The 25702-nt window shown below is 60.7% G+C and overlaps 2 protein-coding genes across 2 annotated transcripts in view; both read right to left on the reverse strand.

Moving 5' to 3' along the window:
• Nucleotides 1-378: 378 nt before the first annotated feature.
• Nucleotides 379-16100, reverse strand: MYO1F (myosin IF). Its single transcript, XM_056337101.1, is given in 30 exon segments — nt 379-801; nt 887-1053; nt 1390-1591; nt 1729-1812; nt 2097-2245; nt 2325-2471; nt 2793-2938; nt 3073-3242; nt 3905-4019; nt 4201-4345; nt 4419-4517; nt 4864-4970; nt 5075-5156; nt 5542-5627; nt 5710-5877; nt 6159-6245; nt 6410-6496; nt 6719-6799; nt 6934-7130; nt 7490-7622; nt 7697-7831; nt 7909-8040; nt 8204-8293; nt 8542-8613; nt 8615-8630; nt 9277-9371; nt 9854-9943; nt 11800-11937; nt 15800-15904; nt 16083-16100. Coding segments are annotated over 29 exon segments (3300 nt in total). The 5' UTR covers nt 15803-15904; nt 16083-16100; the 3' UTR covers nt 379-724.
• A 1650-nt stretch (nt 16101-17750) lies between these two features.
• The window catches only part of ADAMTS10 (ADAM metallopeptidase with thrombospondin type 1 motif 10), a 58531-nt gene continuing 50579 nt past the window's right edge, over nt 17751-25702 (reverse strand). Inside the window, exons 19-25 of the mRNA XM_056337600.1 lie at nt 24116-24279; nt 23580-23706; nt 22504-22633; nt 21651-21855; nt 21243-21419; nt 20349-20505; nt 17751-19939 (exon numbers count right to left, since the gene is read on the reverse strand). Of these exons, the coding sequence (XP_056193575.1) occupies nt 19830-19939; nt 20349-20505; nt 21243-21419; nt 21651-21855; nt 22504-22633; nt 23580-23706; nt 24116-24279 (1070 nt within the window). The 3' untranslated portion in view covers nt 17751-19829. The remainder of the gene's footprint in view (nt 19940-20348; nt 20506-21242; nt 21420-21650; nt 21856-22503; nt 22634-23579; nt 23707-24115; nt 24280-25702) is intronic.

Consider the following 25702-nt stretch of genomic DNA (forward strand, 5'->3'; position numbering starts at 1 on the left):
ACTTGGGGGGGGCAGCAGCCCTCAGGCCACCGTCAGAACAAGCTGCTCCAACCCGGTGGGCTTGAGCTCGGTGGCCCTGGTATGAGAGATTGGGGAGCGGCGTTGGAGCCCCCCTGCGCTGCGCCCCACTGCCCTGCTTTGCCAGCAGCTCCTGGCTGGCTGCAGATCGGTCCAGAGTCACTCCGGGATGTGAAGATGCCTCAGCCACATTCCTGGGGGAGCTGGTTTGTGTTCAGCATCTTCTGGAAGGTTCAGTGTGGTGGGGAGGGGGCTGCCTCCAACTCGTGTGCACCCATGTCAGTGCGTGGGGACACGCAGGTGCCAGCAGAGCCACGGGCCAGCATCGGCAAAATACAAACTTCAGGCTCAGTTTCTGAGTCAGGCTCAGTTTTGTTGAGTCTATTTACCATAATTATTAACATTAATCCTATTTATACCCTGGAATCACCAGAGCGGTCCCACTCCCAGGGTAGAAACAAGCAGCAAAGAGCTGGTCCTTGCTGCGGGGAGGCCACGGTCTAAAGCAGGTGCAGGGTTTGGTGGCTGGTACTGGCACAGCCTGGTAGCCAGCACAGGCCAGGGGGGCTCGCGAGGAAGCACTTGCTCAATGCCAGCAGCGTGGAGAACCGCCATGGAGCCGCCACCGGCCCCTTTGGCACGGCCTCGGCGGCGGTGGGGTGGTGACCCTCTCCTTGCCTCCGGCCATGCGGCCACTGTGCCTGGCTCAGATCTTCTGCACGTAGTTCCCAGGGAAAAGCCCTTCCTTGCCATGCAGCCGGCCTTTCCACCAGCCGGAGATATCTGGGAAGAGGGAGGAAAAGAGCCGGGTCAGGCACAGTGCTGCCACGGGGTAGGAGAGCAGGGAGAAGCTGGGCAGGGCCCACACCTTCCAGCAGGATGTCGATGATGTCCCCCACGTTGAAGCTGAGCTCATCCACGTCCTGCCCGATGTACTGGTAGAGAGCCTGGCAGCGTGGCACGGCCACCTTGGGCTGTGGCTTGGGACGCCTGGCCGGAGGTGGCCGCTGGCTCAGGCTTCGCCGGCGCTGCATGCTGCGGGGCCGGGGAAACAGGGTTCGCACCGGGGAAGGCAGGAGGGCGCAGGATGCACTGCACCCTCCTGCCCATCCTGCTCTTTCCCACCAACGGGATGCTCTGTGCCTGCAGCTCAGGTGGGTCCTCCCAGTGCAGGGACTGGGAGAACTGGGGTATGTAATAGCCTGGGAGATGCTGCCCTGCCAGCAAAGCCAAATTGCCCGGACCTCGGGGGGCTGTTGCTCGGTTGGGCAGCCAAGCTGCTCAGGGGGAAAAGAGCATCTCTCAGGGCTGGCAGCAGCGGGAGGGGAGGATGGGGCAAGGATGGGGATGCAGGTGCCATATGGGACTTACCCGGCCACCCCCTGATCTGGCACATTGAGGAAATCCAGGTTCTGCTCGGACGGGGGTCGTGCCTTTGGCTGGTGGCCAGTGTTTCGGGAGGGAAGTGCTGCAGCCGGTGGCCCCCGCACCTGCTTCTGGGGTGCCTTGTAGGTGTTCCGCTGATCCCGGCCGTCGCTGCCTGGGAAGTGGGGTGCCCCATTCCTGTAGGCACCTGGAAGATCCCACCCCGGGATGGTGCATTACAGGGGGGCCACGCTCACAGCCTGCACCCCGCTGGGAGCGCAGTGCTGGCTGGATCCAGGCGGGGGTTCCCCCTCCCCAGCACCCCCCTGGCACTGCCCTGCTCACCTCTGGGTGCCGGTGGGGCACCTCGGGAAGGCGTTGGAAACTTGCTGCCACCTCTGCTCTGCGTCACACCCTTCCTCGTGGGCTCTGGGGGGATATGAGCCCCCCGTTAGGTGACAGTCCTCAAAGCTGGCTGGGGTAGCGGGGGGCGGCCCCCACAGTTGGTACCCAGCTGCCCTTTTCCCCGAAATGCCCCGTGCTGCCCCATCACCCTAGCAGGAGCAGGTCCCTCCTGGGTGAGACGCAAATCCCACAGGGCTGGGGCACAAGCTGGCTCACCCCAACATTCCCAGGCCTCCAGCTGTGCCGTGCAGCCCCAGCACTCCTGTCCCTCCCGGCCCTGGCCACCCCCCGGGCACCCTGGCACTCACTGGCATTCCTGGGGAGCCCATCCCCGATGCTGACCGTAAGGGTTTTGCCTCCGGCTTTGAGGGTGGCCACATCGCCCTGTCCTCTGATGAAGGTGATGTTGCGGGTGCCACCACCACCCCAGCCCTCCTTCTTCACCCGAAACTGTAGTCTAGGGGAGAGAGAGGCTGTAAGGCCACGGGGACAGGACGCTGTCCTGCTTTGTCACCTCTCCCAGCCTCCACCCTTACGTGTCCTTGAAGGAGAGGCACAGCTTGGTGCGGGTGAGCTCCTCGTAGCGCTTGCACAGCAGGCTGATCAGCTCCGTCTTGAAGATGGATTCCAAGAAATTGTCAGCATCGTTCTCATGGAGAATGAAGAAATCATCCTGCCTGGTGCTGGGGGAACAACCCCGGTGTGCGGGCATCAGTGGAGAGCAAGGCTGGTGCCAGCTGGTGCTGGGGGGGAGCTGGGAGCCCTGCTTGGTCCGGGTCCACCCTGAGCAAGCTCTTGGAGGGCAATTTAGCTGGAAATGTCCCCAAAGCCCCAGCTCATCCCAAAGCACTCTGCGGGGGGCCTCCTCCCCATGGCCAACCCTGCTGCCTCTGTGGGTGAGGGGCTGGGGTCTGGCTGGGAGCACCATGGAGAGGCTGATGGAACCGGTGGGTGAAGCCTTCCCACATGGACCATGCTGTGCGCAGCCCGTGTAAGGGACGCACCTCAGCGAGACGCCGCTCACCGCCTGGAGCTCCACCTTCTTCTTCAGCACCTCCTTGATCTGCCCCTTCTCAGGACCTTTCTTCACCTTCTCCCGCCCAATCAGGTAGAAATACTTGGGGGTGAGGATGAAGTCCCGCTTGATGGGCTGGGAAAGGGGCAGAAGCAGGGGGTGAGGGGATGTTTGCAGGGGGGCACAAGCCCCGCACACACATCCCACCCAAGGGGTGTCTCCATGAGACGCAGCTTGGCCAGTCCCAAGCCCCAGGTGGGTCCATGTACCTTGAACCTCCGGTCGTACTTTGTGATGGAGTCAGCAAAGTCTATCCGCTCTCGCTTGGCCAGGAACTGGCGCAGCTCCGGCCGCTCATCCATGCCCAGGTAATCGCCTACGAAATTCCTGTTGATGCTGTTCCTCCTCCGCTCTTTGAAGTTGTAGAGGATATTGGAGGCTGTGAGGAACCCCAAAGCGATGCTGGTCGAACTGGGCTGTGTGCTGGCAGCTCGGCCCTCGGCTTGGCCCTCAGCCCCTGCCCAAAACCCTCCCAAACGAGCTGTGGGAGCTGTGGGAGCTGTCACAGCGATTGTGGCAGCAAGAAATGGGGCTCATTTTATGCCATGGAGGGAATCCAAGTTGCTTGTGCTTGGCTGACTTCAAAGCCCATCCCTTGCCTTCAAAAAACCTTGTGCTCTGGGAGGGAGGGACCCAGCTGCTTTCTGGGTTTTCCCCTTTGATTTTTCACTGCAGGCTTGGGACACCCGCGGTGGGGTCAGGTAGTGATCACTGGCCTTTCCCATCCCTCTGCTAATGCTGACTCCCAGCTACTCCAGCCCTTTGCAGACAACGAAACGCAGAGCAGGACACCCGAGGACCTCGGTCCTGTCCTGTGGCCCCTCCCAGGGCTGGAAATAGTAGCAAGAAACATGTGACCTCCTTTAAGGTGTAGGAAAAGACCCCAGGCATCTCGTGGTCAGGTCCCTCCTCCCCGTTAGTGCCACAATTAGGAGCCAGGCTGCCGCCCTCCTGCTGCTCTGGCTGCTGGGCTGTCCCCAGTGCAGGGCACCCTAAAAGGGGTGCTGAGGTGCTGCTGCCCCTGCCCTTGCCTGGCCTTACCTTCCTCTCGCATCTGCTCATACTTTCGGATGGCAACGTGCCGGCGCCAGGCCTTCTGGATCACCCGAGCGAAGCCGTCGAATTTGCGCTCCCGCATCTCTTCGAGGAGGAAGAGCTGGGAGGGACACAGGATGCTGAGCACACCCAGCCAGGGGCCAGCGTGCCCCGGCTGCAGCGCTTCTCCTGCACGTCAGCACCCCAATGCCCCCAAGTGCTGCCCAAAGCGATGCTCGGCTGCGCACAGCATCCCCCAGGGATGCAGGGCTGGGGGCGAGGGGCAGAGCTGGGCCACCTACCGATTCGGGGTTCTTGACGAACACCTTGCTCCGACCCATCTGGTACTGGTCTGGGTCCATGTTGACGGAGCGCAGCAAGTGCTGCACCCCTTGCCGCTCATCCCCACGCCAGGACGGCCACGTCTCAGGAGTGAGGATGGCGTAGCTGCAGGGAGAGGGGACACGAGTGGCGGCTAGGCTGCGGAGACCTGCCAGCCCCCATCCCGGTGGTCACTCACCGCTGCAGGAATTTGTGGAAGAGGCGGCGGTAGGCGAAACCCGCCCGGCGCACCCGGATGTTCTCCTTCAGCCCCAGGTACTCGACTTGGTGCTTCACCCTGTGGAGCCGGGAGGGACATGCTTGGCGTGGGATGGGGGATCACTGGGGGACCTGCTTGGGCCCTTTGGCCACTGATTTGCCAGGGGATGTTTGTGGCTGTGTGTGCGGGGGAGCATCCTGGGGCTCGGATGGAGCCTCTGGGTGATGCACATAGAGGGGGGGTTGTGTGTCCCTGCACGCCCCTCAGCACCTGCCTCGTGCTCCCCTGGGTCTGTGGGCAGCACAGAGGGACCAGCCTGGGCGTGCAGTTTTGGAGGAAAGCTGGTGCTGGCCACATCTCCATGGCCAGGTCCCGTTCCCCAGGCTCCCTGGGTGCCCTGATACATCGCAGAGGGCTCTGTTACCTGTTCTCCTCCCAGTCCCGGGGTTTCTTGGTCTCATTGGGCTTGATGCAGCGGATGTAGTGTGGCGTGCACTTCATTAGCGTGTTCACCAGGTCATTAGCCTGTTTCTGTTGCAAGGATTGACCTCTGTAGCATCAGAGCCGCTGCTGGGAGCCCATCCCCCTGCCGCTGCCCCAGGAGCAGCTACTGTCCTGCAGCCTGTGGGATGTACCTTGATTTTGGAGCCTGCAGTGGTCGGTCGTCCCTTTTTGTCAGAATCAAGCTTTTCTGGGAAAAGCATCCGGATGAAACCACTGCAAGGCAGGTGACAGTCCCTGGGTGAGAGCTGCCAGGCTCCCCAAGCTCAGCGCTGAGCTGGAACCAGCTCCAGCTATGCTTTCTGCTGTTGGGAAATGCTGCACCATGACTGAACACCCTCTCTGACTGCCCCCAGGCCGAGCAGGATCAGTGCTGGAGGGCGAGCACCCCTCTGCCCAGCCCCACAGCTCCTGGGTGCTGCTGCACCCGATGGGGGGATGCTGCTAGTGCCCATGGGGCAATGCAGGCTGCTGAGCACCCCGAGCTGTGGCTCTGGCAGAGGTAGGACCAGCAAAGCTTTATGCTCTGGCTGTTGAGCATGCTGCCCTTTGCCTCAGCCCTTCTGGGGGTCCCCGGGTCCGCAGCACTGCCAGGACTCACTGTTCGCTGCTCTGCATGAGCTCGATCAAGTCGGTGAAGAGCACGTCCCGGTTGCGCTCGCAGAAGCTGTTCACGTCGTAGGAGACCTGGGGGCAGGAGGGGAGCTCAGCCCCATGCCGCTGCGGCCAGGGCCGCGGGGTGCGGGGTGCGGGGTGTGGGGTGCTGTACCTTGCCTGCGTAGTGGTGGATGACGAAGCCCGAGCTCCAGCTGTTGAAGTGCTCGTGGGTGCCCACAGCCGCCTGCAGCTTCTGCAGCAGGGTCTGGTCTGCCCCTTCGCCGGTGGCGTGCATGGTGGCACAGACGTCGTCTAGGACGCTCATGATCCCAGGGGGGTTCTAGAAGAGGGAGAGCGAAGCCATGGGTGCCCAAAGCCTGCGGGCAGGGCCCAATCCTGGATCTGGCTGTGCCCAAGTGCCCCACACTGGTCAAAGCTGCTTTATGCTGAAGTGTAGCTTAGGTTAAGGACACAGAGCTGCTGCTGCTCTCCCAGGGATGCTCCTCGGCAGGACCACCTTCTGCCACCCACCCTGACAGCACCCAGCCCACCTGGCACCTCTCTCCCTGGGTGCCTCGGCTCTCCGAGAAAGCCCCCCCCGGAGGAGGGGACCCCACTCACCAGCTTGTTCTCGATCAGGTCGCACACCACCTTGTTGTTGAAGTACTGGATCTGGGTCCACTTGATCCCCTCCTGCACGTATTCCTCCTGGGGAAGTGCAGGGAGAGCCAGGTGGGCCCCTGACCCACGGGCTGCGCTGCAGCCCCCTGTTTCAGCCATGGTGCTGGGACTGCTTGGCAGTGGGGGTGCGGGGTGTAGGAATTGGGGTGCTGGCACAACCCCCTGCCCACCCAGCCCAGCCCCTCCCATACCTGCTCTGCCTTCAGGGTCAGCTCTATGAAGATCTGCTGCAGCTTCTCGTTCACAAAGTTAATGCAGAATTGCTCAAAGCCATTTTTCTGCAAAAAGATGGAAGATGAAAGAGAAGATGGGGCTGAGCTGGCTTCTGCTCCTCTCACCTCCTTGGTGGGACCCCAAACAGCTGAGCCTTTGGGTCCTGCTCCAGCTACCCTTCTTGTGTCCATCGACTGCAAACAGCCCCCTGCTCCAGCTGCTCTCCTTGCTGTGGGAGCAGGGAAGGACATTCCCCAGCTGGGCTCCTATAGCAAGGCGACACATACCTGGAATATTTCAAAGCCGTAGATGTCCAGCACCCCAATGCTGTACTCCTCATATGGCTTTTGCATAGCCCTGTTGATAGACTGTGGGGAGAGACAGGATGAGCCACCTTCATCGGGGGCATAAGGGCGGTGGGGGCGGTGGCACGTGGCAGCGGATGGTGAGCATCCCCTCTGTGCCATGGCCACGCTCGGCCCAGCCCGCCAGGACCACATACCTCCACGAGGAAGTCAAAGACGCGCGCGTAGAGCCCCTTGGCCAGGGCGTCGCGGGTGTAAGCCGCCTGCTCCACGTTGAGGGTGACAGTGATGGACTCAGAGCGGCCGCCCCACTTGCTGTCCATTTTCCTGCTGGTGACCTTCTCGTTGAGGCGGTCCTGGTCGACCCCCAGTAGGTAGGCAGGGAAGGCCAGGGCTGGGCAGAGTGCGGGGGGTGGTCAGGGCTGCCTGCTCCCTGTACGCCCCTGGCCCGCTGCCTGCTGTGGCTGCTGCACCCCCCGGCCCCATCCGAGCGCAGAGGACAGCAGCGGTGCAGCAAGCAGGGACGTGGGACATGGTCCTCCCTCTGCTAAATCACAGCAAGCCACTCCTGGCATCCATCTCCTTGCTAATTAAGCTCTGGTCATGCCGTTTGTTCACTGCCTCAGTTTCCCCACGTCTAACGTGGGGAAGATGCTGATGATGCTGATGCTGCCTCTCTCCTCTGCCAGGGGTTGAGTTTGCACCTCATTGCCGAGGGTCTCTGCCTGGAGCAGAGGGGAGTCAGCTACTCACAGTCAACATTTTCCACCCGAGCGTAGTTGCCTTCCTCCCGAAAGCTGATGTTTCCCAGGTGGAGGATCCCTGCCACGATCTGCAGCACCAGCTGCTGGTCCTCGCCCCGGATGCCGATGACCTGCATGGCGTTCTGGGGTGTGGGGAGCCCGTCAGCCCCTGCCCGGCCACCACCAGCCTTGGGGACGCCCCCTCCCAGGCACTCACCATGGTCTCATGGAAGTCGCTGCGGTCATCCGTGCCCTCCACCTGGTACGTCTCTGACTGGTTCAGGTAATAGTAATAATCAGGGCTCATGATGCCCAGGTTCTGCCGCTGCTCTTGGGATGCTCCTTCGATGATCTGGGAGAGAAACGGGAGCTACGGCGACCTGGCCCCTGGCCCCCGGGGCAGTCCAGCCAGCTCCTGGCCCCTCATACCTGATAGTAGATGTGGAAATTCCTCTCGCACTCGTTCTGGCTCACCACCCGTGACTTCTCCAGCAGAAAATTGGAGATCTTCCCCCCATCGGGTTCGCCGCCCCGGCTGAACTGGATCTCGAAGTACTTCCCCTGCCCCAGCACAGCTCCAGCTCAGCGCCGTGGCCCTGGCTGGTGGGCTCCTCACTCGCCCCGGCCCCAGCTTCTCTCCCCTGTGTCCCCCCAGGTGAGGAGCATTGCTGGGACTGATTCTGGCCACAGGTGCTGACCTTCTGCACCTGCCCTGGTGACTTACAAAGCGGCTGGAGTTGTTATTCCGGACGGTTTTGGCATTTCCAAAGGCTTCCAGCAGCGGGTTGGACTGCAGGATGATGTCCTTCACGTGCTGGGGGCAGAGGAGGGAGAGGGGTGGTGGAGGGGTGCTGTATGCCTGTGCCCCACTGCAGCAGCCCTGCCTCGGGGCTGGGGACAGATGGGGGGCTGGGGACAGATGAGGGGCTTCGCGTGTCCCCAGCCCTGGAGCTGGCGCTGCTCTGTGCTCCCCTGTGCTGGGGGGAGCAGGGGGCCGGGGTTGTGGGGAGGGGCTGGGAGGTGTAGCGATGCATGGTGGTGTGAGGGGGGGGGCAGACATACCTGCACCTTCTCGCCACCCCCAGACACTTTGGAGATGTAGCCCATGATGTATTTCGCTGCCACCGTTTTCCCCGGCCCCACTTTCTCCACTGTGCAAACGTCAAAGCAGAGGGGACATGAAATGGCCCCATTTTTTTTTTTTTTCTGTCCTGGGGTGCTTAGGGGTGGGATGCTGGAGCAGGGCTGGGGGGGGACGGTGGGTGATGGAGGTGGCGGCCTCCCTCCTGCCGCGTATTGTGAGCACATGGCAGAGCTAAAGTTGGGGAGGGGGCTGCCCGGGTGCTTGGGGGTCCTCTGGGGAATAAGCGGGGCTGGAGCAAGGCTGGGTGAGGAGCTGCTCCGGGAGGAGGGGTTGGATTTCTTGTTGTGGGATTTGGGAGCGGAGGAGGGAGACTCAGGAGCCTCAAGGGGAAGTCTCTGGCCTTGCCCCACATCCTGACCATTTCCTTTGCAACACCCAGCCGGAAAGGTGCATTGCTCAAGGCTCGCGCCCTGCCCTGGACAACCTGGTGGCAGCCCCAGCTGGTGCTCATGGCCCAGGGTGCTGGGGTCCCTGCAGGCACCCCCCACACTGGGTCCCCGAGGACCCACCATTGGGCTTCAGCCACCTCTTGCTGCTGCCCAGCTGCTGTGTTTAGCCAGGATGCCCCCAGGGTGTGGGGACAAGGGTGACCGGGGTAGCTGGCCCTGGAGCAGTGGCACGGGGTCCCTGGCTGTGCCCCCTGTGCCCCCTACCTGATGATGACGCACTGGTTCTCCCCATCGATCAGCATGTTGCGGTACATGTTGTCGGTCAGGGCATAGATGTGGGGGGGATTTTCATACTGAGCCTACGGGGGTGACAAGGAGAGCAGCGCTGAGCAGGGAGCAGCCATCAGCTCCCAGCCCTGCAGCCCCCCCCCCACATCCCCTTAACCCTGCCCACGCGTTGCACAAGGCAGCGGCGCGCAGCAGGAACGGGGAATCAGCCTCTTGTCACAAACATGAGCTAATCAGCAGCAAGTCAGATGTTTGCTCAGCCATGCCCTCCTCCTTGGGAAGCTTCTTGTGGCAGAGCTCAGCACTCGGGCTGGATTTTGCCATCTTTGGGTTGCTTTGGTGTGTATTTATGAGCTGAATTTCCCAGGAATGTGACTTGGCTCCTGAGTCCTGTTACTGACTCGCCATCAGCACCTTTGGGAGTGTTGACTCCTGCAGCATCCAAAGGGCTGGGGAGGGTGGGGACACTCATGGAACACCCCCGGTTTTTTTGCACCAAATTAAGCCCAAGGAACCCTTGGTGACCCTGCCAGCCCGCACGCAGCAGCCTCACCGCCCCCTGGTACAGCTCGATCTCCCGGTCGGTGAAGTACGGCATCTGCTTGAAGGGGTTGACGGAGATGAGCACTGGCCCGATGTAGGTCTGAGTGGCCGGTTAAGGTCTGTGCATCCTTTCCTCTGTCCCCGTGTGCTGCCCCGGAGGCAGCACCAGCGGGAAGTGGCAGGAAGGTGGTTGAGGGGGTCCCTGCCCCCCCGGAAGCTGCACCAGGAGTACCCTGAGGGGTTTTAGCTCAGGTGCAGGCAGAGCCATGAGCACAGGGTGCCGGTGCCTCGCTCCCTCGGCCCCAGGGTGTCCCTGTGGTGGGATCAGCACAGGGTACAGCAGGAGCACCCCCTCAGCTCCCTGGCCAGCCTCCAAAGTGGCATTTCCAGCATCCCACAGACTCCTGGCGTTTGCCCCTGCTCCGCTGCCCATGCTGCAGCTGCAGCTCCTGCAGAGGAGACCATCCGCATTTTACAATCAGGGAAACTGAGGCACGTAGAGGAGAGATGCCGCCAGCTCCTGCCTTTTCCCAGCCACTCCGCTTCCCTTGGCCCCTGCTTACAGCATCCCCGAGCCAACCAGGTGTGAGCAGGAGAATGGAAAAGCAGGGAATTGTGCCTGGAAATGACACAGCAGCAGGATGGGGATGAGCCCCTGGCGCAGGTGCTGGGGGGATGGGGGTCAGGGGTTACCCTGGGCCCTCAGTGTCCCATTTTTGGCCCACCTGGCTGTGGGGTGGGGGAAGAGCAGCTGGAGGACAGGAAGAGCGGGGCTTTTCTGGGAAATGCAGAAGCGTGGGGTGTTGAGTCACGGCTAGACAGGGGCCCTGCGCACAGCAGCACAAAAAAAAAAAAGGAAGAAAGAGGCTTCACAGGGTATTTTTTTCTGCCGAAAAAGAAGAAAAAGCCAACCCCAAACCTAAACATGTTTAAAGCCGAAAGAGCAGGGAGGGTGGCTGCGTCACTGCCAGCCCGGGACGAGCATCATCGCCTTGTAAGGACAGAGCCGCATCTTCAGGGAAACCACAGCCATGAGCACAGCGCTCAGCACCACACTCAGCCCCACTGCTTCCCGAGCCCCCGCTGTGCCCTGCTCTGCCTGGCAGGCCTTTTGTCCCCTGCCCCACCGGAGCTGACCACCCACCGGAGCTGCGGTGCAGGCAAAGCACGCGCGGCAGTGCCGGGGTGCTGAGCTGGCCGCATCCCCGAGCGGGTGCGGGGTGAGCAAGGAGGGGCTCAGCACCCTGAATCATGGGCGTGAGGATGCTTCCCTCTCCGCAGCGCAGAGCCCAAGAGCTGCCGAGCCTCGTGCAGGGTGCTCAGCCGTGTCAGCTCTCTGATGGGAGCCTCTGGGCTGGGGGATGGTGCAGGGGGGTCAACACTGGCTGGGTGGGAGCCTTTGCCCTGCGCTGGCTTGATGGTGTCCCATGTGGCCGGACACAGGTGGGGAGAGGGGGGGCACCTCCTCCCTGTGACTGCAGGGATGCTCCCGCTCCATCCAGGGTGGATGGATTTGCTATGGGTGCAGAGCAGCCAAGGTGTGTTGTGGGCATCGGTGGGGTTGGGTGACAGCAACAGGGAACGATGGCCACTGCCGCTGGGGTCCAGCCTCCTTGGCACAGGCAGGTGGGTTTCCAGCGTGTGGGAGCAGTGGGAGACAGCAGATGAGGGGGTTTCCTTGGTAGTCTTTGCTTAGGGTTTTGTAGCTGCAAGGGACCAGAGTGGTCCCGGGGCACAGCAGGATGGGGGTCACAGTTGCAGTGTCTCGGCCAAGCGCAACTCAGTTTGGGAATGGTGGCATTCGCCCAGCCGATCCCAATCTTGTCCCACCACAGTGTGGGGACAGGACACTCTGCAAGCATTGGGGCAGCCCCAGCTGAGCCCACGCCCTGGCAAAGCCTTAGAGCACACTCCCTGCCGCTCCCTGTCCCTGTCCCGCTTCCCTGGGAAGGATACAAAGATGTAATCATCCATAAAACGCTTCTTGAGGTTTTCCACGATGGCTTCCTCGGAGATCTTGGAGAGCAGGACCATGTCATCCACGCCACTCTGCTTGACATTGTGGCTCTGCCAGTGGAAGCGCTCCTTGCTGCCCTGCGGGGAGAGGGCCACAGCGACTGCTCCAGGGCCACCACCGACAGGAGCAGGGCTCCAGGGCAGGATCTGGCCCCAGCTCCCCCTGAGCTGGTGGTGGCTGCAACTGGCCCCTGTTCCGGCTGTGGCTCCAAACCAGGCACCTTCGGGTGCTGCAATGAGGAGTGTGTTAACCACACTGGGAACTTGCAAAGCCTAAAATCCCAGCGCAGCTGCATCTGTGCTTGCCCCATCCCTCTGGCCGGATCCTGCCTCACCACATGTCTGGCACCTCAGAGAGGAGCTGGTGGGGCACCGACAGCCTGTGGGGTACGTTTGTAACATCACCCCTGCTTGTTACAAAGGAGGAGGTAACAAAGAGCTAACGAAGCAATTGCTGCACAGGTTTTGCTTATGAGTCAAAGAGAGTAGCAAAAATAACGCAGGGGAAGGCCAAAAAGTGCAGCTGGTGGGGGCATCCCTGGCACTGTGCATCCTCTGTGCCCCCATGTCCCCTTTGCACCAGGGCAGGGGTGCAGCTGTGCCCCCATCACCCTTGTCTCCCTGCCCAGTGTGATACCAGCACCCACTTTTCAGCCACCCCCCAACTCGCCTGGCTCTGTCCTCCAGGGGCTGGGGGGCAACAGGAAAAAATGTGGGCTGTGATTTCAGCCCTTGTGGGGCTAAACACAGCCCTGGGCTGGGAGGGGAGGGGAAGGCTGCGCTGTGTAAAAAGAAAATTACTCAAAGGCCCCTCATCCCGGGTGTTGCAGAGGGAAAGTGCTGAGCGCGCCGCGGTGCCCGTGCGGCCCCTGGTGCGGTGCCCGCAGGGGACACCCCGCCTGGAGCTGCTCGCAGCTCCTCTGTGCCTGTCCTGGGCCCCTGTGGTTCTGCTTTCACCCCAGCACTCCGGCACCGATTTCACTTCTCCTCCCCACGCTTCTTGCTCTTTCCATTTCCCTTTTCTTCTCTTCCCCTTTTGCTTTATTTTCCTGCCGGCTGTCAAGATTTCAGGCCTCCGGACCCCAGCGCTGCTGCACCCTCCTGTTGGACCCTGATTTTCACAGGCTGCCTGAAGCCCCCTGCACCCACCCTCGGATGCTCAGCACAACCCGGCACCATCCCGATGGGATACGGAGGGACTCGCACGGAGCGCAGAGGAGCTCGGCAACATCGTGCTGCTCCCTGCCGCCTGCCTCCCCTCGGGGCTGCTGGGCTTTGCAACCCAAAACGCCATCCATGTCCTCCCGAACCCCAAGTGCAGCTCAAGCCCCCACAGCCACCAGAGGGGCTTTTGGCTTTCTTGTCCCACCACCTTCCCCTGGGATGCATGGATCTGGGTCAGCTCAGGGGCTCCAGGGGGGATTGGTGCTGCTCACACAGCCTGAAACCATGCAGGGAGCTTCTTTTCCTCCTCTTTGTTGCTTATGGGCCTTTCTCTTGATATCTCCTCCTCTTCCTCCCTCCCATCCCAATAAGCCGCTAGAAAAGCCCCCCCCAGAAAAATGAAGGTGGGCCCAACCACCCTCTCCAGGTCACCGTGCTGTCACCCAGGGAGCTGTCAGTGACCCCAGGAGCTGCCCAGCTTCAACCCAACCTGGCCAAACCTTGGTGCTTCAGGTGGAGAGGAGCAAGTCAGGATGCTTGACCCCTCGGTTCCCTGTCCCCTGCTTCCATCACCCTGAGCCCTCTGGCACAGGCACCCTGGGGCTCGCATGGCACCAAATTAAGGCAAATACTAGTGTTTCCTGCATTGCAAGTTCTTTGCTTTCGAGCTGACACCCAGAGTTTCTCCTTCAGTCAAGTGACTGCTCAGCAGCCAGCACATGCCTTGGTGACACCTCCTCTTCCCCCAGGCACAGGTTAGGTGCTTTCCTGGCTTGGCTGGGGCACCTGCTGCAGCAGCTGCAGGGAAAACACCTGCTCACTTCAAATGAAGTTTTGTGCGCAGATATGTGCGAGGCCGTGGGTGTTCCCACCCTGTCTCTGCCAGCACAAGGTCTGCCTGGCTTTCCTCAGCACATCCCGAGGGGCTGGCGGGGCCCGGCCTCACTAAGCTGCGTGAAGGTCTTGTGGGGAGGATGAAAAGGAATGATGCTCCCTCCGAACCGTGGCACTGCCCGAGCTCAGCACCCGGTGAGCCCTTGCAGTCGGGGGCTGCAGGCAGCATCCCTGTGGGCGGGGGGCACAAAGTGCAGTTGCTTTCAGAGGTTTAGGGCAGCGGTTCCTCAGTCCCCTCCTCTGTCCCAGGCCAAAACAAGGGATGAGCCAGAGAGCAGCAGCCTGACAGCTGCCACCACGGGGGTTCCCAGGGAAGGGGACGGTTGGGTGGTTGCACCGAACGCTGCCGTGAGGCCATCTCACCCTCAAGCCAAGTGGGGAGCAGCTCTCAGCAGCCCTTGGCCTGAGCTTCCAGGTGTAGTTTGCAGCTGCTTTGCCCAAGGGACTTTGCTGTGGTGGTGGTCCCGTGCATGATGGGCGCAGGCGTGGGGAGGCCCATCAGGACCCCCAGGAGCACCACAGCCAAGGGCTGCGGCATGGGGACTGTCACCCTGGCAGCCTGCCCGGGGCTGCGGAGGCACCCAGTGCTCACAACAGGATCATGGAGGCAGAGAGGGGAGTAGCCCTGTGGTAGCAATTTCAAAACATCATCTGTTTTTCTTCAAAGCTCAGGGCTGAGCCACCAAAAAAAACCCTGCAAGCCCCAAGTGGGAGCAGACGAAACCCAAAGTGGCACCTTTTTGTCTCAAGGTAGGGCAAACCCAGATGCAGCCAACACCTTAAACCACCGGAAAGCTTGAGAAGAGCAGCGCGGGCTGTTGCATTGCTGTCACAACCCCGTCAGCTCACAGGCACAGGCAGAGCTGGGGCTGGGGGCTGCCCCAGCGCTGGGCTCACAGGGGTTGGGTTGGTGGCTGCACAGCCCCGTGGCCCTTTTTGCAAAGCCACAAAACATCTTCAGGTCTCAGGTAGCGGTGGGAAGAGGACATGTTTGTATCCTGTGGTGGACAGCAGCTGAGCATCTGAAGAGTCAGAGGTGGCAACCACAACCGTGGGTTGAAGGCACTGTTTCAGCCTGGCCACCATCTGCTTCCTGGCTGGGGGGAAACGTCGGAGCCAGCATCACTCCGAGACGGAGAGGGAGCGGAGCCATGGGCCCAAGGACATGGCTGTGGCCACACCGTGCAGACCCTTACTCCATGCCTGAGCATTTCCCTCATTTTGAGAGCTTTTGTCTTCCTCTTCTGCCTCCAGATCAACTTCCAGCTCTGGCCGCAGCCCTATGTCCCACTCACAGCTCCTGTTCCCTGTGCGTGCCAGGGTGCAAGGTCCGACCCTGGGCGCTGGTACCCAGAGGGTCCCTGCCCCCCGCCCCCGGCTCGGCCTGCACCACGCTCTGCCCGCACCCACCAGCACCACGAGTGCTGGAACTGGTAGCGCTGGTGGGAAGTTGGGCCAAGAGGAGCCCAGGGGGGTCTGTGGGTACCGCACCCGCAACAGCAAGATCAAACCCATCTTGTGCCACCCCGGCCTCACTGCTGGTGCCCTCCAGCCTGCCCGGGTCAGCGCTCTCAGGGCACCGATCCTGCCCCCAGCACCCAGCACCCAGCCCTGGCTGCTCCCCACCACCGTGCCCTGCTCTGGTGCCTCACCCAGCCCCGGCCCCACTCCCTGTCCCCAAGCATGGACAGCACCATTCCCTCTCCAGTGGGGACACTGGTGGGCTCCTGGCACCTTCCAGAAAGCAGCAAGGGACCACGGTGGGTGCAGGAGAGAAAGGGCTGAGGCAGCCCTGAGGTGGCAGGATGAGAGGGTGACATCGCCAGGGTGCCCGAGGGAGATGGGGTGGGGGGAGCCCAGCGAGGGCCCCACATGCACTCACCATGGTGTCCCTGAGTCTTGCCCTCGGGGATGGGGTGCTGGGGGCTGCTGTCACCGAGGGTCCAGGGCCATCACGAAACACTTTGCTTTTGTGTTTCTTCTGCAACTACAAATTGCAACGATTTTTTTTTTCTTTCCTCCTCCCACTTCCTCATTTCGTGCTGGTTTGACAGGGGTGGGTGAGGGTGGCTCTCTGCTGTGAGGGGGGCCTTGGGGTGACCCTCCACAGGGGCACCCCCTACCTCCGCTGCAGATGGGTGCTGCAGGTACAGGGGGTCACCGACCTGGGCAAGCTGGTAGATGCTGGGCAGAGTTCAGCGGGGATGCTCAGAGCCACCACAAAACCTTCCCCCTGCCCTGGGGTGACAGTTTGATGTGCCCAGCGCCAGGGGCAGGCAGGCAGTGCTGGGGCACACTGCTTTAAGGTGCTTTTGGTGCTGCTTCCCCCCGCCCCCCCCCCCCCCCCCCCCCCCCCCGCCCCAAGCTTTTTTGAATGAGAAAGGTCACACTTGAGGAAACATTTTGCCTCCAAATGGGCTGCAGTAATTTCTGAAAGGCCATCGCTGGAGCTGCGCAGGGGACAGCTGTGGCAGCATCCCCACCATCACGGCAGAGCTGGTGCTCCTGCACACCCTGTGCACACATGGACCAGCTCCGTGCTACAGCCTGGGTGTGCAAACACCCGTGCAAGCCCCGGTGGCTGCGATAGCACGGCGACGCTGAGCCCAGCCTGTGTTTGAAGAGAGCCTGTCACACCAAGGAGCTCCTGCCATGTCCTCACTGTCCCCTGCAGACCTGCCATCCTCAGATGGCCCCTCCACTCCCCTGGCATGGCCTTGGCAGAGCCCACAGCCTCGGGACCCAGCAGCAATGGGGCTCAGCCTCCCCCGCTGCAGCGAGCCCGTGCCTGCCCCACACACACGGAGCAAGGGCTGTCGGTGCCCCGGAGTGCTCAGCTGGGGCACAGCCCCCTCCCCCCCCCTCCCCCCCCCGCTGTGTCCCCTCTGTCCCATCTGCTGCTACTTGGTACGGTCCCCAGTGACCGAGAGGGTGGGCAGCCGTCCAGCCCCATCATCCCGGCAGGGCATCCCTCCATCTTGGTGTCAGAGGAGTTTGGAGTCCAAGACATAAGGGAGCGTGGGGGAAGCAGGGAGGTTTCCAGGGAAAGGAAAGGTGTAACGCCACACGGGGACAGCACTCAGCCACTTTACACACAGAGATTCCATAACCACTTGATATTTTTTTTTACCATATTATTGGCCTCTACATCTGCCATCACAATGGCCTCCTGATGTCACCAACCCCCTCCTCACTGCCCGTTGTCCCCATTAAAAGGCAGCCCAGCCCCTGGCCACCGCTCACTGAGCTGCAGCACCAGCAGTGGGAGCAGCACAGGATGGGCGAAGCCTCAGGCAGCTATTGCCAACTCCTGGGTGCTGCAGCCCAACGCCCAGGGAAGCTGCCACATGCAGTCTCAGGTCAACTACAAGAGCTGCCTCACCAAAGAGGACGCGTGAAAACCCTTTGGCTGGCAATCCAAAACCGGGGGGGATGGCACGGAGCCAACGGAGGTCAGCCCACTGGCTGAGCAGGAGGAGACCACAGAGACTGATCCAGCTCCAGCAGACCGAGCCCTGCAAAGCTAATTTCAGCCTCTGCTCGAAGAAGCAGCCCATCGCGTTGAGGGGGTCTGGCCCCCTCCAAGACTCTGCGTGAGCCCAGCTCCTCCGCAGTGGTCAGCAGTGCTACAGGCGGGAAGCCAAAGCCTTAGTGCAGGCAGCCTGCACGTGCCCCCCAGCCATCAATCACCCATCCATCCATCAATCTCCATCCATCAATCTCCCTTGAAACACAACGGAGTGTCAAGTGGTGCCAAGGCTCTTCCTGCCCATGTTCTGCCCTGCTGCCCCCCCCTCCCCCCCCCCATATTCACAAGGTACCTCCCCTGCCCCTCCCAGCGTGCAGCCAGCACAGCAGAGAAGGGAGGTCACGCCACAGACCAGCTGCAGTGAACACACCCGCTGCGCTGGGCACGTCTCTCGCCAGCCAAGTGTGCCAAAGACAGAGGACCAAAGCGTTCCTGAGATCCCTCCTCAAATAAACCTGTTCTAACCTTGGCCTTGTCAGACGTGCTCCCGTCACTCGGGCTGCCGGGAAAACCCTCTCCTGCTGCCCAAAGCTCGCCCTCGGCGTGAGCACAAGGGGAGCACCGGTGTGGGGCTGCCCGGAGCCCCGGCTTCCCACACCAGAAACAAGACTGGGACCAGAAGCTGCGCCCGGGATCGTAGCTACTCCTTTATTATAAATCATGCCATTACGTCGCTCCTCCTCAGAGTTAGTATGTTAAACATTTTTCATTATATATATATCTATATAAAAAGGTGAAAACACCCCCTCCCCTCACCAAAATGTCAGAACGGAGCATGGCACCAGGAAGGAAGACAAAATATGAAGGCCCGCTCGACAGCCAAAGGGGATTTGCTGAGCACCAAAGAAGCTGCGATCGGCTGAGGAGCGGGTGAAAATACGGATGGTAGAGTAACACATGAGGGCTGGCAGGCGGCGAGGTCTGCTCTGGGGAAAGAGGGCTGTGCGCCCCCCTGCACCGTATGGACCACCCCGAGGGGAACAGAACATGGCTTTGGGCAAGATTTCCCATCTTTGTGATGCAGAAAGGCCTGAAAACAGTAATAATAATAATAATCACAACAATGATAATGATAACAAAATGCACATGCTTTGTAGATTTGAAATTCAAGGTCTCCTCCGCAGGCTGCAGCGGCTCATGGAGAAGACGTGTGTTGGCCCGGATCTGGCCAGGAGGTGACCCGGGAGAATTTCAAGCCTGCTCTTTTCCCATCACTGGAGGTCTCCTGGGGGCAGAGGAGCGGGTGGCACTGGGACTAGCAACCCAAGGCCACAGTGGCACGTGACGAGGTTGCCTTTGGAGGCAAAGCACCTTTTGGAGGCAAAGCACCTTTGGAAGTAAAGCACCTTTGGAGGCAAAGCAGCCGCGGAGGCCACGGCATTGCTGGGGAGGGCCCTGCCAGGACCAAGACAGTCCTCATCCTGCATCCTCCTTTGCTTTGCTTCCCACAGCCTGGCATGTCCTTGATGCCTGTTAAGCGACTGCAACCCAAGCATGCCTTGGCCCTGACCTCAGCTCGTGCTTCAAGGTGTTTATGGAATAAAACATGGTCATAATAGTGACAAGGGCTTTAAGGAAAAACAGGGGGACACCCCAATCAAAGTAGGTTGTTACAAAAGTTTGAATAACCCCCTCTCCCAGTTAAGCTGGTGTCACCGCTCTGCTCACTGACCTGCTCTCTGTCCCCTGCTGCACATCCCAAGGTGACAGGATGTAAACCAAGAAAACTAAATTCCTGCTCCAACCCCACTCCTTACAGCAGCTCATCTTCACCCATCGCCCAGAAGCCACAAGCCACGTTTGTCACCTGTAGCACCTGAAACCTCCTGCCTGTCTCCCCTGGGATCCCCAAGGGAAAGGCAGCAGCCCCCCCCCGCCCCCCCATGCACTCAGCCTCCCCGGGAATGCCCCGCTGCAGACCATGGTGCCCCCACGGTCCCCTCGGGACATGAGTGGGGAGGAGGACGAGGCAGGAGAGGGGTGAGTGGTGCTGCTTCAGTGGCTGTCTCGGCGCCTGCTGGACCGGGGTCCGCTACTAATAAATAACAATGTCAGAATTTCAAGTAATGTCCCTGCTGCCGCGCTCTGCCCAGCTTCTCCCTCTGCCACCGGTCATGGACTGGCTCCTGTCGCCCTGGGCCGTGGCGGTGCCTGCAGTGGCTGGCAGTGGTTTAACTGGGAACCTGCCATTGTGAAGCTCGGGGGCGAAGGGTGCATGTCTGTGGGGGATGGGTTTGGGTGACGCCAGCTCCCACTGGAAGCACGAACAGTGTCTGTGTCAGACCCAGGGGAGGTTTTCAGGGCGGAGAGGAAGGGCACTGCTCGGTGGCCCTCCGGCGTAGCTTTTGCCTTCCAGTTTTCCCACAGGGGTCACGCCGTGTCCCTAGTGCCCCTGGCATGTTTTACAGCACATCTGTCGGAAGTAGGTCCGGCTGCAGAACTTGAACTTCAGAACGAGCGGGCAGTAGGCCACCTTGTTCACATCCTTGCACTCTGGATGGGCGACAGAGGGAAGCAGGGTTACAGCTGCCTCAGGGGCGAGGAGCCCTGGGGGGGAAGCTCTAACCAGCGCTACACTACCGAGCTCCTTTCGCACCAGCTCCTGGGGCTTTTTGCCAGGAAGCAGCAAGATGTAGCCGTGCCAAAGAAGCTACTGAGAACCTCATTGCTGAAAGCCTTTCTTTGCTGAGGTGCAGTTGCTTCATTTAGCAGGGTCACGGTGTGGCAGTTTGGCCTGGGACCAGAGGGGACAGCATCAGGTCTCCCCATAACAGCCTCACCCCACAGCACAGCACCTAGAGCTCAAGTCGGGCTGTGCTGGCTCCGATACCCCTGTACCCCGTGGCCCCCGAGGCTGGCAGTGCTCTACATGTCCCTCCCCAGTCCCCCCCATCCCCCTCACCTTCAGGGTTGTCCGTAGGTCCCGATTCGCACTTGGTCTCGCACTGCTGCATGCCGGCAGGCTGCAGGGTCTCCACGCAGTCGCTGGACGGCTGCCCGGTGTGAGCCAGGCACTGGACGGATCTTCTTTGCTGGCCAAGGCCACACTGCGCGGAGCACTGCCGGAAAACAGCACAGCACCGAGCTGTGGTGGCCACCATGGCTTCAATAACGCGGGGGGAGAGGGCACGGCCAGGTCTTAGGGGATGCTAAGGGTGCTGGATACAGTCACCCCCTCCTTCAGCAGCAGCTGCAGGCCCCTCATCGGCACGGCTGAGCGCTGCAGCCACACGCCCCGAAAAGCTTGGGTCAAACCTCCAGGACTCAGTGAGGGTCTCTCCATCCAGCCATAAATCACCGGCCTTTCCCAGGCCTCCTGCACCCCGATGTCACCCTGTAGCTCGAGGGGTGTTACAGGGAAGGGAGGACTGTCAGCATCACCCCACTGCAGGTGCTGGGCTGGCCTGTGGCAGGTGGACCAGCAGTGGCCTCGCTTGTAGCCAGCCCAGCCCACCCGTGCAGCCCATCCCTCCCACCGCACTGCACTGCTCCTCATCCTCGCTGCCCTGCTGCCCCCTAGACACCCATGGGATGCTCCAATGACTTCTGTGGGGCCCTGCTAGGCCTGAGAGACTCCCTGGATCAGCTGTGCACTTGGGCCACCATCACAACAGCCTCCTGAGCCAAGGAGGGGGGGGGCAAAGACCACCACCAAGTCCTGCTGCCCCCCAGGGACTTGTGGTGGCCACATCGGGTTCTGCTGGTGGGCACAAGCCTCGTGCACTAGAATGTGAGGGGCTGGGGAAGAAGAAAGCAGAGTCTTCTTCAATAACCCCACGGAAAGGATTGTCCCTACCTCTCCCCACTCGCCAGTCACCCAGCGTGGCGGTGGGCAGCGCCGCAGGTTGCACCTCATGCTGGTTGGGGGCTTGGAGCCTTCATAGCACTGGGAGGTGGGCAGAGTTGCGCTGTGGTCACCACTCTTGCAGAGGACAATGCGGTGGCGGAAACCTGGCCCGCAGCTGGGGGTGCACTGCAAAAAGGGGACACACGAGGTCAGGGTGCACGGCAAAGACCAGGGGGAGGCAGCACTGGCTCTCCCCACCAGTGCTCCCACCTTGCCTCTCCCCTGCGCTACAAGACCGTTCCCCACATACGCCCTCCATGGCCAGCAGCCATCACCGATACTCCAGCCTCGTGACCGACACTGTCCCCCTAAGGACCAGTGCTCCCGGAGAGGTGTGGGCCGATGTTACGCACTCACCTCAGACCAGTCCAGGGCGACCCACTCCGGAGGGCACGTCTGGTTATTGCAAGGCTCAAGCATCTTTGGCCGTGGATGGGTACAAGAACCATCATCCAAGGTCTTCTCCTCAGTAGCAGAGATCTTACGCTTGCAGAAGACGCTGCGTGTGCGGACGCCCTCGTTGCAACTTCGGCTGCATTCAGACCAGTTCCCAATCACCCAGCTGGAGACAGGTAAAACAGCAAAGCTTGTGAGTGGCAAGGTGGTCCATGCTTGTCTCTGTGCTCCTGCACACAGCCCTGTTCCTGCTCTGGCCACAGCCTCTCAGGCAGCTCTGGTTGAACCACAGAGCTTCTCCGCATCCCCCTTTTCCCTACAAGAGAAGGCAAGGGCCAGCCAGGGAGGGGCTGGGACAATTTCTGAGGGACTGCACTGAGGATCTGTGCCACACTGAAGGGCCAGAGCGGGAGGGCTCCTTTCTGCAAGCAGCACAGCAGCACAGGGAGAAGGCCACGCTACAGAGACCGTCCTCAGCCAGTGCAGCATGTGTTTGGCACATCCCTCACTGAGCAAGGCATGGCGCAGCCTTGTGAACAGAGCACCGCGGTGGGGACAGGTTTCTGCTCTCTGCGTCGCCACTGCCCCTTCCCTGCAGTGATGCACGTGGGCTGCGCAGGTTGTGCCCTTGTGCTCGTGATTGGGCACAGAGGAGAAAACTGCCCCCTGTCCCCAGCAGAGCCGCTCCAGCCAGATCGCGTCACCCCTGGGTCCTGTGGCAGAGGACTGACACAGAGAGGGGAATTTCACCACTCTCCACACTAGCTTTTCCACCCACGCTTGACCTTCATCTGCTCCAAGCTCTGGTACTCACGCTGGGGGGCACGGTTCGGTATTGCACGGCCTCTGCCGCTCTGGCATTTTGGTTTCAGGGCTACAGAAATGGTTGAAGACAGTTGAGCCATCGGAAAGTTTCTTGCATACCACAGATTGGATCTGGCTGCCTGCCAAGAAAAAGAGGCAAGGGGGGAAAAAAAGGGAAGGACCCTGAGGCTAGTGCTGAGCCAGGCTGCAGGTATGAGCCCCACAGCTCTGCCCCTACATGGCCAACGTGACGGGGCACCTCGTCAAGCCTGAACCTACTTCTCTATTCATAACCAAGGCCTGCTTTGCCTCCAACATCTCCAGAAAAACAAAGATGGGATGAAGGCTCACCAGCCAGGGCAGGACCTGCCAGAGTTTGCAGAGGATGGAGGATCAAACCATTCCAAGGATCCCATCCTCAAATAAACCTGTTCGAACCTCAGTCTTGTGAGACTTTCTGGGCAGTACTGGGGGGGAATAGCTGGAACATGAGGGGCAACGCTTTGTTGAGGTCTAGCACACAAGACCAGGCCAGGGCTCCTGGCTTAAAACAGGGACCATTACTAAGCCTTGCTTTTGAAACTGCCTCTCCCTTCTGAATACCACTCAGTCACCCACAGCCAGGTTCTCCAGAGCCACCAGACACACTGCAAGCCTTTGCATTAATCCCCACGGTAACCAGCCGAAGGGATTCAGGGAAGCATCAGCAGTGTTTCAGTTCCCAGACATGTAGATCTGCAGGCCAGAGGGGCTGCTGCGATCAGCTAACCTGTCCTGCACTGCACAAGTAAATGAACCTCAAGCACACCATGCCACCTTCCAGCACCTCTCCCACCTACACCCGTGGTCCAGCCGAAGAATGGCACCCAGGGTGTTTTCCCCGACACCATGCACACATGTTCATGCTGAGTGACACCAGCTTGCATGTGGCTGGGTGCAGGTGGGAATATGCAGAAACCTGAGAGCTCCTTCAGCGCAAAGCAGCTGCTAAGGTCACTGTCTCATGTGGCCCAGACAGAGCGCGTGGGTGAGTCACAAGAGCGCAGACACGTGTCCCCCGCCAGCTGACACGGGGTCAAACCTCACCCCCTGCACACAGCACCGAGCATTTGGTCCACGGGGTGTAGTGCCAGGAATACTGGTTTGAGGCATCCCTGCCGACGGGTGCGTTGAACTTGTACCGGATCCCCTGCAGCTCTGTCCGCACAAGGACCTGTGGAGAAAGTGCCACCGAAGTCTAGCATGGTCATGACTGTCCAGATGGCAGCCCATGACCTTGGTGTGCTCTCTAAAATCCAGGACAGCTGAAATCTCCCCCACTACCCCTTCCAGTCCCTTCCAGCACTGACGTGGCAGCCACCAGTGATGACTGTGGTGCAGCCGTGAAGGTGACACGATCTGAGAACAAGCTCCCATGCACTTAAAGATTGAATCCTTCTGAAGACTGGCAGATCAGGGAGGGAGACCTGAGAATTTAAGCCCAATTTACCCCTGGTCTCCATGCCCCTTTACTCCAGACAGCAAGGACAGGGGCTGACTAGCTCCAATGCCCATGTAGACGTGGCAAAGTCTCTTTAGCCCAGACCAGGTGGGTGGGGGTATGAAGGAACCATGTTACCAACCATGACAAAAAGGGTGACATTGGTGGGTCCCAAGGCCTCCAGGGACTCAGGCTCCTCTGGGGATCTCCTGTAGTGGAATGTTGTGCCTGCGATGTCAAAGCGCCGGGGGGGGTCAATGGAGAGCTTCCCGTTGATGTAATACTCGCCGCTCTCCCCTCTCAGCGCTGCGAGGACAAGGGGGCAAGGGTTAGCGAAAATGCTGAGCGCACCTGTACCCAGCTTCGGCCAGGTGCTTCTCATCCGCCAGGCTCAAAGCACTGCTACAACAGAGGGCAGCAGTCTCATTTTACATCATCAGCCTCATTTTACAGGCAGGGAATAGGAAGGGCAAATAAAGTAGCCGACTGGGTCAGGGTCACGTGGCAAGTCACTAGCAGAGGTGGGACTAATGTACCCATCGTCTTGTCTCAGCCTGCCTGCCACCTCCCTGAGGAAGGGTGATGCTGCAAGGAGCTGAACCAGCTGCCTGGGTTGGTGGTGGGGACACTTGGCAGTGTGACAAGCTGTGGCCATGGAGCCAGGCTCAAATGCAGGTGTGCAAACTGGGTCTTGGCTGCTGGGGCTACTGGAGGAGGCTGGTCCCCAGGAGCCTGGCTGTGGTTGCTGAAGCGAGTCACTAGAGGGGGATCGGCTCGCTTGCTCACTCCTGCTCGCATTCCCACGCTCTCCCTCCTTGCTCTCTGCCTCCAACACTGTGCTGGCACCCAGCTCTGTGTCCTCCTGCCATCGCTGCTGGCAACGACCTCACCACCATGATGCTCTGGGGTGGGAAGGATGCTTCGTACTGATGAACATGGAGGATGCTGCCTCCGCTCTCACTGGGGTGCAGGGACAGATCCTGGAGTGGGACAGACTGGTGGCAGCAGTCAACAGCGATCTGAGCTTGGGCTGTGCCTCCAGTGCACGGAAATCCAGTCTGGATGGACACCAGGAGTTCCCAGTCTATGTGGGCCGGCCAGGGGGACATGCTGGCATCTCCAAACCCAGCAAAGGGAGCTGGCCTGGAAGGATGCTGCCAGGAGAGCCCCGCTGCAACCTCCCACCGATGCCAGCATCCAGGCAGGTTCCTGCTCCTGGAGAGCCACTATGGAGGCACCCGACAGCGAGCCAGCAGTGAGTCCCCCTGCCCACCCCTCTGTGACCACTGTCCGTTGCTTGGAGGACAGAACAAGAAGACAAGGGGAAAGAAAAAAGCCCGTTGTAAAAATGAGCCAGTCTGGCTGGAAAATTAAGCCCAAGGAAAATGTGAGCAGGTCTATTTTTAATCCCCAGCCCAACATGCTGGCGGAGGGGGGAATGCCAAGGAGCCACAGCCAGCGCCAGGAACAGTGGGGTGTGGGGTTTGCGCAGGGTTATGCTGCCGAACAGTGAGTGCAGGACAGAGGCAGAGCCACGGCGAGACAGGGGCTGTGTGGACCACACCGATACAGCCCGTGCTGGCCTGGGACACGCTGCCCTGCCAGCAGTTCCTGCTGCCTTCCTCTGCCCCCAAGCGCAAGCTGGGACCCCAATCCCATCTTCTGTTGCAGAGGGAGGTTTTCCTTGCTGGGCCTTTCCCATGCCCTGTTAAGCGCTGGGAAATGGCAG

The sequence above is a fragment of the Falco biarmicus genome, chromosome 4 (genome assembly GCF_023638135.1).
Source record: "Falco biarmicus isolate bFalBia1 chromosome 4, bFalBia1.pri, whole genome shotgun sequence".
In the NCBI taxonomy this organism is placed as follows: domain Eukaryota; kingdom Metazoa; phylum Chordata; class Aves; order Falconiformes; family Falconidae; genus Falco; species Falco biarmicus.